Genomic DNA, 15,951 nt, shown 5'->3' with positions numbered 1-15,951 from the left:
TTTCCTCCTTGTCAATCCCTCTAAGTATTTTATACGTCTGTATCATGACTCCCCCTCTCTCCCGCCTCCTTTCTAACGTCGTCAGGTTTAGTTCCTTCAGTCTGTCTTCGTATCTCATCCCTCGCAACTCTGGGACGAGTCTCGTTGCAAACTTGTGCACCTTTTCGAACTTCCTTAAGTATTGTTTAAGATCGGGGCTGCACGATGGGACGCATACGCCAGGCTGCGAGCAGCCGTGTCTAACAGCCTGGTTGATCAATCCAGCAACCAGGAGGCCTGGTCGACGACCGGGCCGCGGGGACGCTAAGCCCCGGAAGCACCTCAAGGTAACCTCAAGGTATGGGACGGCTGACTCTAAGACTGGCGTCACAGATTTCATGACAAAGTTGTAGCTGCAGTGTGCACAGTAACAGGTTATAATAGTTGTACCTTCAGGCAGGTCATTAACCCGTTGTGAGCGGCCCGGGCACCCGTCCACTGGGGCGCCACACGCCTCCACAACACCACCACTGATCGTGCCTCACCAACACAAGTCTTCACCGGAGACTTCATCACGACATCAGTAGTTATCCCGGCCACTGGCACACGCCTCGTTAATGTTTCCTGAATAATATTGGATGGTAACCATTGACCGTCTGACCTTCAGATTGGCCGCTATCGTCTGGCCCAGATCTGGTGTTAATGAATGACTTGTGTGCTGGGAGCGGCCCGTGTTGCCTAGACCACCTCTTATACTGTGCTGTCAACCCTTCATGGGAGGGTACCCCAGCACTGACACAATGTTGGCGCCGCCTGCACCACCTCTGCCACACCTGCCGTGTGGCTCCCTGGTGTTGGCGCCGCCTGCACCAACTCTGCCACACCTGCCGTGTGGCTCCCTGGTGCTGGCGCCGCCTGCACCACCTCTGCCACACCTGCCGTGTGGCTCCCTGGTGCTGGCGCCACGTTACTCTGCCACACCTGCCGTGTGGCTCCCTGGTGCTGGCGCCGCCTGCACCACCTCTGCCACACCTGCCGTGTGGCTCCCTGGTGCTGGCGCCACGTTACTCTGCCACACCTGCCGTGTGGCTCCCTGGTGCTGGCGCCGCCTGCACCAACTCTGCCACACCTGCCGTGTGGCTCCCTGGTGCTGGCGCCACGTTACTCTGCCACACCTGCCGTGTGGCTCCCTGGTGCTGGCGCCGCCTGCACCACACCTGCCGTGTGGCTCCCTGGTGTTGGCGCCGCCTGCACCAACTCTGCCACACCTGCCGTGTGGCTCCCTGGTGTTGGCGCCGCCTGCACCACCTCTGCCACACCTGCCGTGTGGCTCCCTGGTGTTGGCGCCGCCTGCACCAACTCTGCCACACCTGCCGTGTGGCTCCCTGGTGTTGGCGCCGCCTGCACCACCTCTGCCACACCTGCCGTGTGGCTCCCTGGTGTTGGCGCCGCCTGCACCAACTCTGCCACACCTGCCGTGTGGCTCCCTGGTGTTGGCGCCGCCTGCACCACCTCTGCCACACCTGCCGTGTGGCTCCCTGGTGTTGGCGCCGCCTGCACCACCTCTGCCACACCTGCCGTGTGGCTCCCTGGTGTTGGCGCCGCCTGCACCACCTCTGCCACACCTGCCGTGTGGCTCCCTGGTGCTGGCGCCGCCTGCACCAACTCTGCCACACCTGCCATGTGGCTCCCTGGTGCTGGCGCCACGCTCACCATCTCAACACAACCCTTATATCAGAAATAGAATAATTATCCCTAACAAGGTACACAAAAGGTGACAATACTAGTTGGTATTACGGGCTCACCATAGCCCGTGCTACTTGGGACATTGTTCCAGGTAGCGAATCTTTAACAACAACAACAACTAGTTGGACTAAACAGGTCAACAGCAGTCGAAATCACACTTAATTTGGAGGCATCAATTAACAACCCGTCCTCCAAAAATGGAGAGGTAAATGTAACAGCCCCATAAGTACAATTATGTACTATGTATGCCAGTCAGGAAATGTACTTATTACACTTAGTATTAAAACGTACTGTCAGTTCAGAGGACGGGTTGTACATTGAATACCATTTATCTTGCAAGTTGAATGGTGAGATATATTGTAAACTAGTGTTTAGTTTACCATGAGAGCGGCCATACAGGAAAACATATAATAAAGTTACGATGATTAGATGAGATCATTTGACGTGTGATGAGTTGTGTGAGGGAGATGAGCAGACACAACACTGGCCTCAGTACTCACCACTCACCACTCACCACTCACCACTCATCACTTCACACCACGCCTAAAACCCTCAGGAAACTCTCACAATTTTACCAAAATTCTTAGAAATTGTGTTGCACAAGAACAACAACAACAACAATCTTCTTGCACACTTCACATTATAAATCTGGATTAAAAAAGGATCTTGGCTTAAAGGTTCACGTTTAACGTAAAGGATCACAGCTTAATTAACACAGCCGCCCCCGGCCGACCGAGCGGACAGCACGCTGGACTTGTGATCCTGTGGTCCCGGGTTCGATCCCGGGCGCCGGCGAGAAACAATGGGCACAATTTCTTTCACCCTATGCCCCCGTTACCTAGCAGTAAAATAGGTACCTGGATGTTAGTCAGCTGTCATGGGCTGCTTCCTGGGGGTGGAGGCCTGGTCGAGGACCGGGCCGCGGGGACACTAAAAAGCCCCGAAATCATCTCAAGATAACCTTCTAAACCCCCCCCCCCCATGATGTATCCACACTCTTCCCCATGTTTCTTAGACGACGAGAAGTCATTGTTGTAATGAGAGGACTAATACTGATGTTTACGGAACACCTTCCATGGTGTTGAGCGCTGGTTGGTGGTGGAGACGGACTGACGGTCACCACACACACACCCGACGGCTCTCACAGCGGCATGACAGTGTGCACGCCTACGACCCGACGGCTGTCACAGCGGCATGACAGTGTGCACGCCTACGACCCGACGGCTCTCACAGCGGCATGACAGTGTGCACGCCTACGACCCGACGGCTGTCACAGCGGCATGACAGTGTGCACGCCTACGACCCAGAGCAATTCTTTGGGGGAATTGTGTAAAATCTTTGTTTGTGTCTCGGAGAGGCTGCAGGATCCAAGTAAATTCAGTAGAATTTCTGGTTGTAATTCTTATCCATGTCGTAGCTCAGTCGATTAAGGCAGCGTCTGGGATGCTCTCGGACGTTGGTTCGAATCCTCGTCACGGCCCTTGTGGATTTGTTTATTTAATGAGTAGTTGGGAACACCTCTCCTCGCACTCCTCCCTCTCCTTACCTGGGAGACCAACATAACACCCCACCAACCTGGGAGACCAACATTACACCCCACCAACCTGGGAGACCAACATAACACCCCACCAACCTGGGAGACCAACATTACACCCCACCAACCTGGGAGACCAACATAACACTCCACCAACCTGGGAGACCAACATTACACCCCACCAACCTGGGAGACCAACATTACACCCCACCAACCTGGGAGACCAACATTACACCCCACCAACCTGGGAGACCAACATAACACCCCACCAACCTGGGAGACCAACATAACACCCCACCAACCTGGGAGACCAACATTACACCCCACCAACCTGGGAGACCAACATTACACCCCACCAACCTGGGAGACCAACATTACACCCCACCAACCTGGGAGACCAACATAACACCCCACCAACCTGGGAGACCAACATAACACCCCACCAACCTGGGAGACCAACATTACACTCCACCAACCTGGGAGACCAACATAACACCCCACCAACCTGGGAGACCAACATAACACCCCACCAACCTGGGAGACCAACATAACACCCCACCAACCTGGGAGACCAACATTACACTCCACCAACCTGGGAGACCAACATTACACTCCACCAACCTGGGAGACCAACATTACACTCCACCAACCTGGGAGACCAACATTACACTCCACCAACCTGGGAGACCAACATTACACTCCCACCAACCTGGGAGACCAACATTACACCCCACCAACCTGGGAGACCAACATTACACTCCACCAACCTGGGAGACCAACATTACACTCCACCAACCTGGGAGACCAACATTACACTCCACCAACCCTGGGAGACCAACATTACACCCCACCAACCCTGGGAGACCAACATTACACCCCACCAACCTGGGAGACCAACATTACACCCCACCAACCCTGGGAGACCAACATTACACCCCACCAACCTGGGAGACCAACATTACACCCCACCAACCTGGGAGACCAACATTACACTCCACCAACCTGGGAGACCAACATTACACCCCACCAACCCTGGGAGACCAACATTACACCCCACCAACCTGGGAGACCAACATTACACCCCACCAACCTGGGAGACCAACATTACACCCCACCAACCCTGGGAGACCAACATTACACCCCACCAACCTGGGAGACCAACATTACACTCCACCAACCCTGGGAGACCAACATTACACCCCCACCAACCTGGGAGACCAACATTACACCCCCACCAACCTGGGAGACCAACATTACACCCCACCAACCTGGGAGACCAACATTACACCCCACCAACCTGGGAGACCAACATTACACCCCCACCAACCTGGGAGACCAACATTACACCCCACCAACCCTGGGAGACCAACATTACACCCCACCAACCTGGGAGACCAACATTACACCCCACCAACCTGGGAGACCAACATTACACCCCACCAACCTGGGAGACCAACATTACACCCCCACCAACCCTGGGAGACCAACATTACACCCCACCAACCTGGGAGACCAACATTACACCCCACCAACCTGGGAGACCAACATTACACCCCACCAACCTGGGAGACCAACATTACACCCCACCAACCTGGGAGACCAACATTACACCCCACCAACCTGGGAGACCAACATAACACACCACCAACCTGGGAGACCAACATTACACCCCACCAACCTGGGAGACCAACATTACACCGCACCAACCCTGGGAGACCAACATTACACCCCACCAACCTGGGAGACCAACATAACACACCACCAACCTGGGAGACCAACATTACACCCCACCAACCTGGGAGACCAACATTACACCGCACCAACCCTGGGAGACCAACATTACACCCCACCAACCTGGGAGACCAACATTACACCCCACCAACCTGGGAGACCAACATTACACCGCACCAACCTGGGAGACCAACATTACACACCACCAACCTGGGAGACCAACATAACACCCCACCAACCTGGGAGACCAACATTACACCGCACCAACCCTGGGAGACCAACATTACACCCCACCAACCTGGGAGACCAACATTACACCCCACCAACCTGGGAGACCAACATTACACCGCACCAACCTGGGAGACCAACATTACACCCCACCAACCTGGGAGACCAACATTACACCGCACCAACCTGGGAGACCAACGGGTCCCGGGTGAAAGTGGCACCTCCCCCCTCCCCCTCCCCCTCCCCCCCCCCCCCTCCCTTAAGTAGTAAAAAGTGAAATTTCCGTACTGTCTCCTGCAGCTCCCTAGTGGCTGGTGTTGCTTAGTGTTGTTCCTCTTCCTGGCACCTGGGGGGCTCCGGCCCCTTCCTGTGGGGGGGGGGGGGTGCTGGGGAGATGGGGGGGAGCCCTGTATACTCTTGGTCGCTATGGGATAGTTAAAAGAGAGAGAGAGAGAGAGAGAGAGAGAGAGAGAGAGAGAGAGAGAGAGAGAGAGAGAGAGAGAGAGAGAGAGAGAGAGAGAGAGAGAGAGAGAGAGAGAGAGAGAGAGAGACAGAGAGAGAGAGACAGAGAGAGAGAGACAGAGAGAGAGAGACAGAGAGAGAGAGACAGAGAGAGAGAGACAGAGAGAGAGAGACAGAGAGAGAGACAGAGAGAGAGACAGAGAGAGAGACAGAGAGAGAGACAGAGAGAGAGAGAGAGAGAGAGAGAGAGAGAGAGAGAGAGAGAGAGAGAGAGAGAGAGAGAGAGAGAGAGAGAGAGAGAGAGAGAGAGAGAGAGAGAGAGAGAGAGAGAGAGAGAGAGAGAGAGAGTGTGTGTGTGTTTGTGTGTCTGTACTCACCTAGTTGTTCTTGCGGGGGTTGAGCTCTGGCTCTTTGGTCCCCGCCTCTCAACTGTCAATCAACTGGTGTACAGATTCCTGAGCCTACTGGGCTCTATCATATCTACATTTGAAACTGTGTATGGAGTCAGCCTCCACCACATCACTGCCTAATGCATTCCATCCGTTAACTAGTCTGACACTGAAAAAGTTATTTCTATCGTCCCAAGGGCCAACAGCCTTAGTCACGTCCAGTTCTAAGAAATACCTTCTAACCTCATCTCTAGTAATTTCAATATTTCCAAGGCCAGCTTGGTTTATCGCCTCTCTTAGTTCAGGGACATCTCCTTGCTCTGATCGTGAAGACCTCCTGGAATCTCTTGTTGAGTTCTTCACACACGTCTCATTCTGTGTAACCATCCTCCATCTTTCTCAGTTTCATCACCTGTTCTTTCCCTATTATTTTCCTCCCGATGTGGCTGTGTAGCAGTCTTGGTTGGGTCTTGACTTTATTGCTATGTCGTTGTCAACCTGTCTCTCTGCTGCTCTTATCACACTGAGGTACTCGTTTCTGCTCTCTGGTGTTCTGTTATTTCTGTAGTTTCTCCATGCCCTTGTTTTTTACCTGCCTAGCTTCCTTACATGTCTGAACTATAGATTCCCCTTTTGGTTTGCTTTTTAGGCCTGGATAAACCTGTTTCTGCCTCGTGACACTTCTGGGTGATACAGTCCACCATGTCTTGTATAGACTTTTCTCCGAGCACTGTTGTCCATTCTATTCCTATTAGAAATGTTCTTATCTCATCATATTTTCCTCTTCGGTATACGAGCCTTAACTCTTTGATCTTCTCCTTGGGAAGGTTGTTCCTACCTCCACCAGATACTCAAATGTCAGTACACTATGGTGACTCATTCCTATGGTGCTATGAATGTCCATTATCTGACTTGTTCAGCATCAATATCAGATGATCATTGGTTCATCTCATTCTTGTGGACCCCTTTGACATGATGGCTTAGAAAGTTTCTTGTCGCCACGTCTAATATTTTAGCTCTCCATGTTACACCCCCTGTAGTGTGACGCTACACCCCTGCACACTGTCACACTACACCCCTGTACACTGTCACACTACACCCCTGCACAGTGTGACACTACACCCACAGTTTGGTCACTACACTTACCCTTGAACACCTTCAAGCTGGGCTCCAGTCCTTGTGGGACTTGACTTTCTTCCCAAAAAAGATAAATATATATATCATATATTCCCCGGTCCAACATTCTGCTTACATCATCCTCTATCATCATGAAGGTCAAGTTGTGGCCTCTGAAAAGAACCTGAACATTCTTGTGTAAGGAATCATTCAGAACCTCGTATACCACATATGTCAGACCAACCATGGAGAATGCAGCTTCAGCATTGACCCTTATCTAGTCAAGCACAAAACTACATTGGATACAGTTCAAAGGTATGCCACCAGTCTAGTATCCGAGCTGAGGGGTATGAGCTACGGGAACTAAATTTTATGTCGTTGGAAGACAAGAGTTAGGGGAGACATAATCACCACATACAAAATTCTCCGAGGAATTAATAGGATAGACACAGATTATTTATCACAGTTGGTATATGCACAAGGGAACACAGGTGGAAACTGAGTTCCCAAATGTACCATAGAGACATTAGAAAAAACTTTTCTAGTGTCACAATGGCATGCAGTAGGCAGTGATGTGGGTGAGGCAGACTCCATATACAGCTTCAACTGTAGATATGATATCTACATATGTGGATATGAGCCAAAAAGGCTCATGAAACTGTACACTAGTTGACTGACGGTTCAGAGGCGGGACCAAAGAGCCGAAGCTCAACCCCTTCAGGTACAACTAGGTGAGTACAGAACATGAACATATACAGTTCAACACAACCACACAGAGAGAGAGTAACTTCCCAGCGCCCTCTACATGATATCTATATGAACCAAAATATTAAATATATTACATGCTAAAGCTGTACCCGGCGGCGTCCAGGTCTCTTCCTGCCCTCGTCCACTCCTCTTCCCTCCCCTCTCCCCCACTCAGAAAATGTTATTATTTCTATGAATTAAAACAGCTAAACAACTCTATGGGGAACGCAACCAATGTTTCAACTTCGAACAAATCGCATGGGTTATCTTGAGATGATTTCGGGGCTTTTTAGTGTCCCCGCGGCCCGGTCCTCGACCAGGCCTCCACCCCCAGGAAGCAGCCCGTGACAGCTGACTAACACCCAGGTACCTATTTTACTGCTAGGTAACAGGGGCATAGGGTGAAAGAAACTCTGCCCATTGTTTCAGTCTATTTAGGCAGAAGCGGTTTTAAATAGCTTTCGACAACATTCTGTCGCGTTCACCTGTGAGTCATGTCAGAAGGGGCAACTGAGAACCCAAATGAACCCGGGTACTCAGGTTCTGGGAGTTCTTCTACTCCCCAAGCCCGGTCTGGGGCCAGGCTTGACTTGTGAGAGTTTGGTCCACCAGGCTGTTGTTTGGAGCGGCCCGCAGGCCCACACATCCACCGCAGCCCGGGTGGTCCGGCACTTGTTGCTAGAACTTGTCTAAATGTATCTTGAAGACTTCCACTTTTGTTCCGGCAATATTTCTACTGCTTGCTGGACGAGTATGGAACAGCTGTGGACTTCTGATGTTCAGTGTTCTCTGATTGTGCTTATGGCACCTCTACTCCTCATTGGTTCTATTCTGCATTTCCGTTCGTATCTTTCGCTCTTGTATGTTATTTATCTACTGTGCCAGTTTGGGACCTGGCCTTCCAGTATTATTTAATATCTCTCTCGTCTCCTTTCCAAAGAGTACATTTTGAGAGCTTTGAGACGGTCCCAATAGTTTAGGTGTTTTATCGTATCTATGCGTGCCGTATACGTTCTCTGTATTCCCTCTATTTCAACAATCTCTCCTGCTTTGAAGGGGAAGTGAGTACTGAGCAGTACTCAAGACGGGACAACACAAGTGATTTGAATAAACATTGTTGTGGGATCTCTGGGTTTGAAGGGTCTCATAATACAACCTATTAGTTTTATGTCTGACGCTGTATTATGTTCACTACACGCTACGTGTCTCACATAATTATTCCCAGCTCCTTGACATGTTTTCCGTTCATGAGAAGATCCGCTTGTGTCCTGTACTCTGTATTCCGTTTAGGTTCTTCATGTCGACCATACCTAAATACCTGAAATTTATCACTGACATTTCTCATTGCGATATTTTCCGTTGCCCAGTCGAAGACTGTTAATATCGACTTGTACTTTTTCAGTGTCTTCTGCAAAAAATAACTCTCATTATGATTTTTGTATCGTGCACAAAGATGACACGAAGCTGTGACTTGTAACTTTGTCTATGTCTTATTTAAGAACGAGGAAAAAAAGCATTGTTGGGAAGACTGTGCCCTGAGGTGCACAGTTTTTCCCTGTGCTTGCACTTAATTTTGTTTGTTTCATTTTTATCATTTGTATTCTGTGTGGTAGAATATTGAATATCCGCCGGTCAGCTTTGCCTGTTAGTCCTGTTGACTTTAGTTTATGGTTAATGACTCCTGGTGCCAGTGATCACACACCTGGTTAATGACTCCTGGTGCCAGTGATCACACACCTGGTTAATGACTCCTGGTGCCAGTGATCACACACCTGGTTAATGACTCCTGGTGCCAGTGATCACACACCTGGTTAATGACTCCTGGTGCCAGTGATCACACACCTGGTTAATGACTCCTGGTGCCAGTGATCACACACCTGGTTAATGACTCCTGGTGCCAGTGATCACACACCTGGTTAATGACTCCTGGTGCCAGTGATCACACACCTGGTTAATGACTCCTGGTGCCAGTGATCACACACCTGGTTAATGACTCCTGGTGCCAGTGATCACACACCTGGTTAATGACTCCTGGTGCCAGTGATCACACACCTGGTTAATGACTCCTGGTGCCAGTGATCACACACCTGGTTAATGACTCCTGGTGCCAGTGATCACACACCTGGTTAATGACTCCTGGTGCCAGTGATCACACACCTGGTTAATGACTCCTGGTGCCAGTGATCACACACCTGGTTAATGACTCCTGGTGCCAGTGATCACACACCTGGTTAATGACTCCTGGTGCCAGTGATCACACACCTGGTTAATGACTCCTGGTGCCAGTGATCACACACCTGGTTAATGACTCCTGGTGCCAGTGATCACACACCTGGTTAATGACTCCTGGTGCCAGTGATCACACACCTGCTTAATGACTCCTGGTGCCAGTGATCACACACCTGGTTAATGACTCCTGGTGCCAGTGATCACACACCTGGTTAATGACTCCTGGTGCCAGTGATCACACACCTGGTTAATGACTCCTGGTGCCAGTGATCACACACCTGGTTAATGACTCCTGGTGCCAGTGATCACACACCTGGTTAATGACTCCTGGTGCCAGTGATCACACACCTGGTTAATGACTCCTGGTGCCAGTGATCACACACCTGGTTAATGACTCCTGGTGCCAGTGATCACACACCTGGTTAATGACTCCTGGTGCCAGTGATCACACACCTGGTTAATGACTCCTGGTGCCAGTGATCACACACCTGGTTAATGACTCCTGGTGCCAGTGATCACACACCTGGTTAATGACTCCTGGTGCCAGTGATCACACACCTGGTTAATGACTCCTGGTGCCAGTGATCACACACCTGGTTAATGACTCCTGGTGCCAGTGATCACACACCTGGTTAATGACTCCTGGTGCCAGTGATCACACACCTGGTTAATGACTCCTGGTGCCAGTGATCACACACCTGGTTAATGACTCCTGGTGCCAGTGATCACACACCTGGTTAATGACTCCTGGTGCCAGTGATCACACACCTGCTTAATGACTCCTGGTGCCAGTGATCACACACCTGGTTAATGACTCCTGGTGCCAGTGATCACACACCTGGTTAATGACTCCTGGTGCCAGTGATCACACACCTGGTTAATGACTCCTGGTGCCAGTGATCACACACCTGGTTAATGACTCCTGGTGCCAGTGATCACTCACCTGCTTAATGACTCCTGGTGCCAGTGATCACACACCTGGTTAATGACCCCTGGTGCCAGTGATCACACACCTGCACACAGTGCATGTCACTGTGGCTTGTCACTGTCTTACCTAAGGTGCTCCAGCAGGGGCTGACGAGTATTATGACAACACTGCTCTCTCTAGTGCAATGTTGCTGGGTACCTCTATAATGACGGTGAGCAGTGGTTAGTGGTGCAGTAGTTAGTGCTGCAGTGGTTAGTGGAGCAGTAGTTAGAGGTGCAGCTGGAGCCACAGTTTACCAGTAAACAAGGGTAGCCAGTTGTTACATGTCTAAGTGTGTAAACACTATACTAAGGGCCAATAAGATCAGGTCTGCCCTATAGCCTCTAAGGACACTGTAGTGGCCCAGACAGGCCAAACACCCACGCCAGTCAACGCTAATGTGTCTCTACGACTCTAAGACATAAACTTCTAGCGTCTCGTTCATATATTCCGTAGATGGAAAATTTAGCATAGAGTACAGGCATCGTTAATAGAGTTTTCACACTCAGCTCTACAAGAGCGGCACCTCACACGCAAGATATTGTGAAGCTGTTTGCTGGTCTGTGAACTGCTTCATCAACTGGTCTGTGAGCAGCTTCATCAACCGGTCTGTGAGCAGCTTCATGAACCGGACTGTGAGTTGCTTCATCAACCGGTCTGTAAGCAGCTTCATGAACCGGTCTGTGAGCAGCTTCATCAACCGGTCTGAGAGCGAGCGCAGACTTACGATAACACAGGCACCATTAACATAGCAAAGGTAAAAACTCATGACTGGCTGATCCTAAGTCTTAACTTTTCCTCTGTTGCTCACAGTCGTACACTGCTGGTGGGTGTTGGGGCGAGTCCCAACCTTCCAGATGGATGCCTGGGGGTTCGAAGCCTCACCAACAAGTGTAAGAATATCGTGTGTTTCACATCTCAACACTCCAGGAAGTTATGTATTCGACGTCCCAATGGCGGACTAAAGTGCCGCTGGTGTTTGAGGAGCCAACATATAGACAGATGTTTGGATTCTCGTTTTAGTGACAAGAAGTAGGTGTTGCACAGGTTCTAATCGTCTAAACTGGCAACACAAATCCAGAAACATAAACAATTCCAGGTTCCAGCGTTACAGATGCACTAGACCCAACGATCCAGACGTATTACTGCCACCAGGTAACCAGCGGTGTGTCACTGCTCTAGGAACCAGAGAGGCAGGCAAATGGGTTCGTTCATAGCCCAATAACAACCATAACAGGTGACTATTCCAGGCACAAGTGATCCAGGCCCACCCTGGATAATAACGCCTCAGGTACAGGGCTTGGATTGTGTCTTACATCCAGGTAGCATTCCAGAATCCAGAAGAATCGCATTCCAGGTCCAGCTGTCCAGGACAGGTGTCCCAGCTGCCCAGACACGGGCTACCACCAAATAATAATATTGGGTATTTACATTATATTCCCCAAACAATTCAAAAAAGGATTTTTGTGTTACTGAAGCAGTCACTCAAGAGAGGGGTGTGAATGAGGGGTGGAGTGTGGGGGAGCAGGTGGAAGAGGGTGTGGGATGGGGGACACCCACTATACCAATCTTACAAGTTCTTTCACTTTAAAATCAGTTACATAGAACACTCACTCACTCGGTGAGTTACTCACTCACTCACTCGGTGAGTTACTCACTCACTCGGCCGGGCGGCCACAGTGAACAAGCCAGAGCTTCTTAAGTCAGTCTCTATCACCACTAAGGATTCTGAACACTTTCTCTGCTTTAATGACATAGTAATTGACATTATTGATTTACCAGAATTTACTTGAGAACAACTATCTCTAGCTCCAGGTTTTCCGATGGGAACAGGAAGCCAGGAATCTTCAGAAATAATGGGAAAGGGGAAAATAATGTTGCAAACGGGCATGGGGGAACAATGTCCATTAACTCGAGAGCTGGTCGGCCGAGCGGACAGCACGCTGGACTTGTAATCCTATGGTCCTGGGTTCGATCCCAGGCGCCGGCGAGAAACAATGGGCAGAGTTTCTTTCACCCTATGCCCCTGTTACCTAGCAGTAAAATAGGTACCTGGGTGTTAGTCAGCTGTCACGGGCTGCTTCCTGGGGGTGGAGGCCTGGTCGAGGATTGGGCCGCGGGGACACTAAAAGCCCCGAAATCATCTCAAGATAACCACAAGATCTCAAGATAACCCAATGAGAAATAAATATATAAAAACCTTTCCAGCCAGCGAAGGGAAAGTATAAAGGATGGAAGGGAAAGTAATGGAAAGTTGGGATGAGAGAGAGAGGGCAAGAAGGCTCACATGATGGCCGCAATACCAGAGTCCTGCTCACAGTGGACGCCTCTTAATATGCACGCTGGCCCCGGCGTCACCAAGTGATCACTACAACCACCTCACATTACAGGCTTGTAGGCCGGGCCGTCACACCACTGGTGGAGGGCCGGGCCGTCACACCACTGGTGGAGGGCCTGGCACCCACACCACTGGTGGAGGGCCGGGCACCCACACCACTGGTGGAGGGCCTAGCAGCTTCAACACTGGTGGAGGGCCGGGCCGTCACACCACTGGTGGAGGGCCGGGCCGCCACACCACTGGTGGAGGGCCGGGCCGTCACACCACTGGTGGAGGGCCGGGCCGTCACACCACTGGTGGAGGGCCGGGCCGTCACACCACTGGTGGAGGGCCGGGCCGTCACACCACTGGTGGAGGGCCGGGCCGTCACACCACTGGTGGAGGGCCGGGCCGTCACACCACTGGTGGAGGGCCTGGCACCCACACCACTGGTGGAGGGCCGGGCACCCACACCACTGGTGGAGGGCCTAGCAGCTTCAACACTGGTGGAGGGCCGGGCCGTCACACCACTGGTGGAGGGCCGGGCCGCCACACCACTGGTGGAGGGCCGGGCCGTCACACCACTGGTGGAGGGCCGGGCCGTCACACCACTGGTGGAGGGCCGGGCCGTCACACCACTGGTGGAGGGCCGGGCCGTCACACCATTGGTGTAGGGCCGGGCACCCACACCACTGGTGGAGGGCCGGGCACCCACACCACTGGTGGAGGGCCGGGCACCCACACCACTGGTGGAGGGCCGGGCACCCACACCACTGGTGGAGGGCCTAGCAGCTTCAACACTGGTGGAGGGCCGGGCCGCCACAACACTGGTGGAGGGCCTAGCAGCTTCAACACTGGTGGAGGGCCGGGCACCCACACCACTGGTGGAGGACCACACACCCTCTCACTTGACCCCCACACACCCCCCTCCCACTTGACCCCCACACACCCCCTCCCACTTGACCCCCACACACCCCCTCCCACTTGACCCCCACACCCCCCCCTCCCACTTGACCCCCACACCCCCCCCCCCTCCCACTTGACCCCCACACCCCCCCTCCCACTTGACCCCCACACACCCTCCCACTTGACCCCCACACACCCCCCCTCCCACTTGACCCCCACACACACCCCTCCCACTTGACCCCCACACACCCCTCCCACTTGACCCCCACACACACCCCTCCCACTTGACCCCCACACACCCCTCCCACTTGACCTCCACACACCCCCTCCCACTTGACCCACACACACACCCTCCCACTTGACCCCCACACACCCTCCCACTTGACCCCCACACACACTCCTCCCACTTGACCCCCACACACCCCTCCCACTTGACCCACACACACACCCCTCCCACTTGACCCCCACACACCCCTCCCACTTGACCCACACACACACCCCTCCCACTTGACCCCCACACACCCCTCCCACTTGACCCCCACACACCCCTCCCACTTGACCCCCACACACACACCCCTCCCACTTGACCCCCACACACCCCCTCCCACTTGACCCCCACACACCCCTCCCACTTGACCCCCACACACACCCCTCCCACTTGACCCCCACACACCCCTCCCACTTGACCCCCACACACACCCCTCCCACTTGACCCCCACACACACCCCTCCCACTTGACCCCCCCACACACCCCTCCCACTTGACCCCCACCCACACCCCTCCCACTTGACCCACACACACACCCTCCCACTTGACCCCCACACACCCCCTCCCACTTGACCCCCCACACACCCCTCCCACTTGACCCCCACCCACACCCCTCCCACTTGACCCACACACACACACACCCCTCCCACTTGACCCACACACACCCCCTCCCACTTGACCCCCACACACCCCTCCCACTTGACCCCCACACACCTTCCCACTTGACACCCCCCCCCTCCAACCTGCCAGCATCCATATTCAAATGAGCTTTCACCGACCTCTGTCATCTCTCATCTCCCGGCTGGTGGACCCCAGCCTCCGCCCCCCCTGCCCCCCCCCCCTCCACTGTCTCCCCCCCCCCCCACCTGCCTCCCCCCCCCCCCGTGAGTCAGTGAACAACCTCTGTCCCTTCCTCACTGTTTTAGATGTGACAACATTGTCACATAAAGCGGGTACTTCAGTGACCAGGTCCTCATGTTGACGGCAGTAAAGCAGTTAAGTGTTCTACCCTTCACAAATGCCGTGTTTAAAGTGCATGTGTAAATTTTCAGGAATATTAATTATGTTTTTTTTCAAAATTCAGGAATTTGATGTTATTGATGGTGTATGAAATGAATATGGTAAAGTGATCACTAATTCGTGAACAATTATCCTCCGAGATCATTATTGATCAGGGGTCGTGATCAATGACATAACCATGAGGCCTGCCACCCATGAGGTGTACTCATCTAATTGTGTTTGCGGGGGTTGAGCTTTGGCTCTTTGGTCCCGCCTCTCATCTGTCAATCAACTGATGTACAGATTACTGAGCCTATTGGGCTCTATCATATCT

At 52.4% G+C, this 15,951-nt stretch overlaps 1 protein-coding gene across 1 annotated transcript; it reads left to right on the top strand.

Moving 5' to 3' along the window:
• The first annotated feature begins 779 nt into the window (after positions 1 to 779).
• Positions 780 to 1,757, top strand: LOC123773529 (uncharacterized). Its single transcript, XM_045767325.1, has one exon. The coding sequence runs from the start codon at positions 780 to 782 to the stop codon at positions 1,755 to 1,757; it is 978 nt and encodes a 325-aa protein (XP_045623281.1).
• The last annotated feature ends 14,194 nt before the right edge of the window (positions 1,758 to 15,951 follow it).

This window comes from Procambarus clarkii, chromosome 10 (assembly GCF_040958095.1).
Source record: "Procambarus clarkii isolate CNS0578487 chromosome 10, FALCON_Pclarkii_2.0, whole genome shotgun sequence".
Classification (NCBI taxonomy): domain Eukaryota; kingdom Metazoa; phylum Arthropoda; class Malacostraca; order Decapoda; family Cambaridae; genus Procambarus; species Procambarus clarkii.
This window is presented reverse-complemented; position numbering and strand designations above follow the sequence as displayed.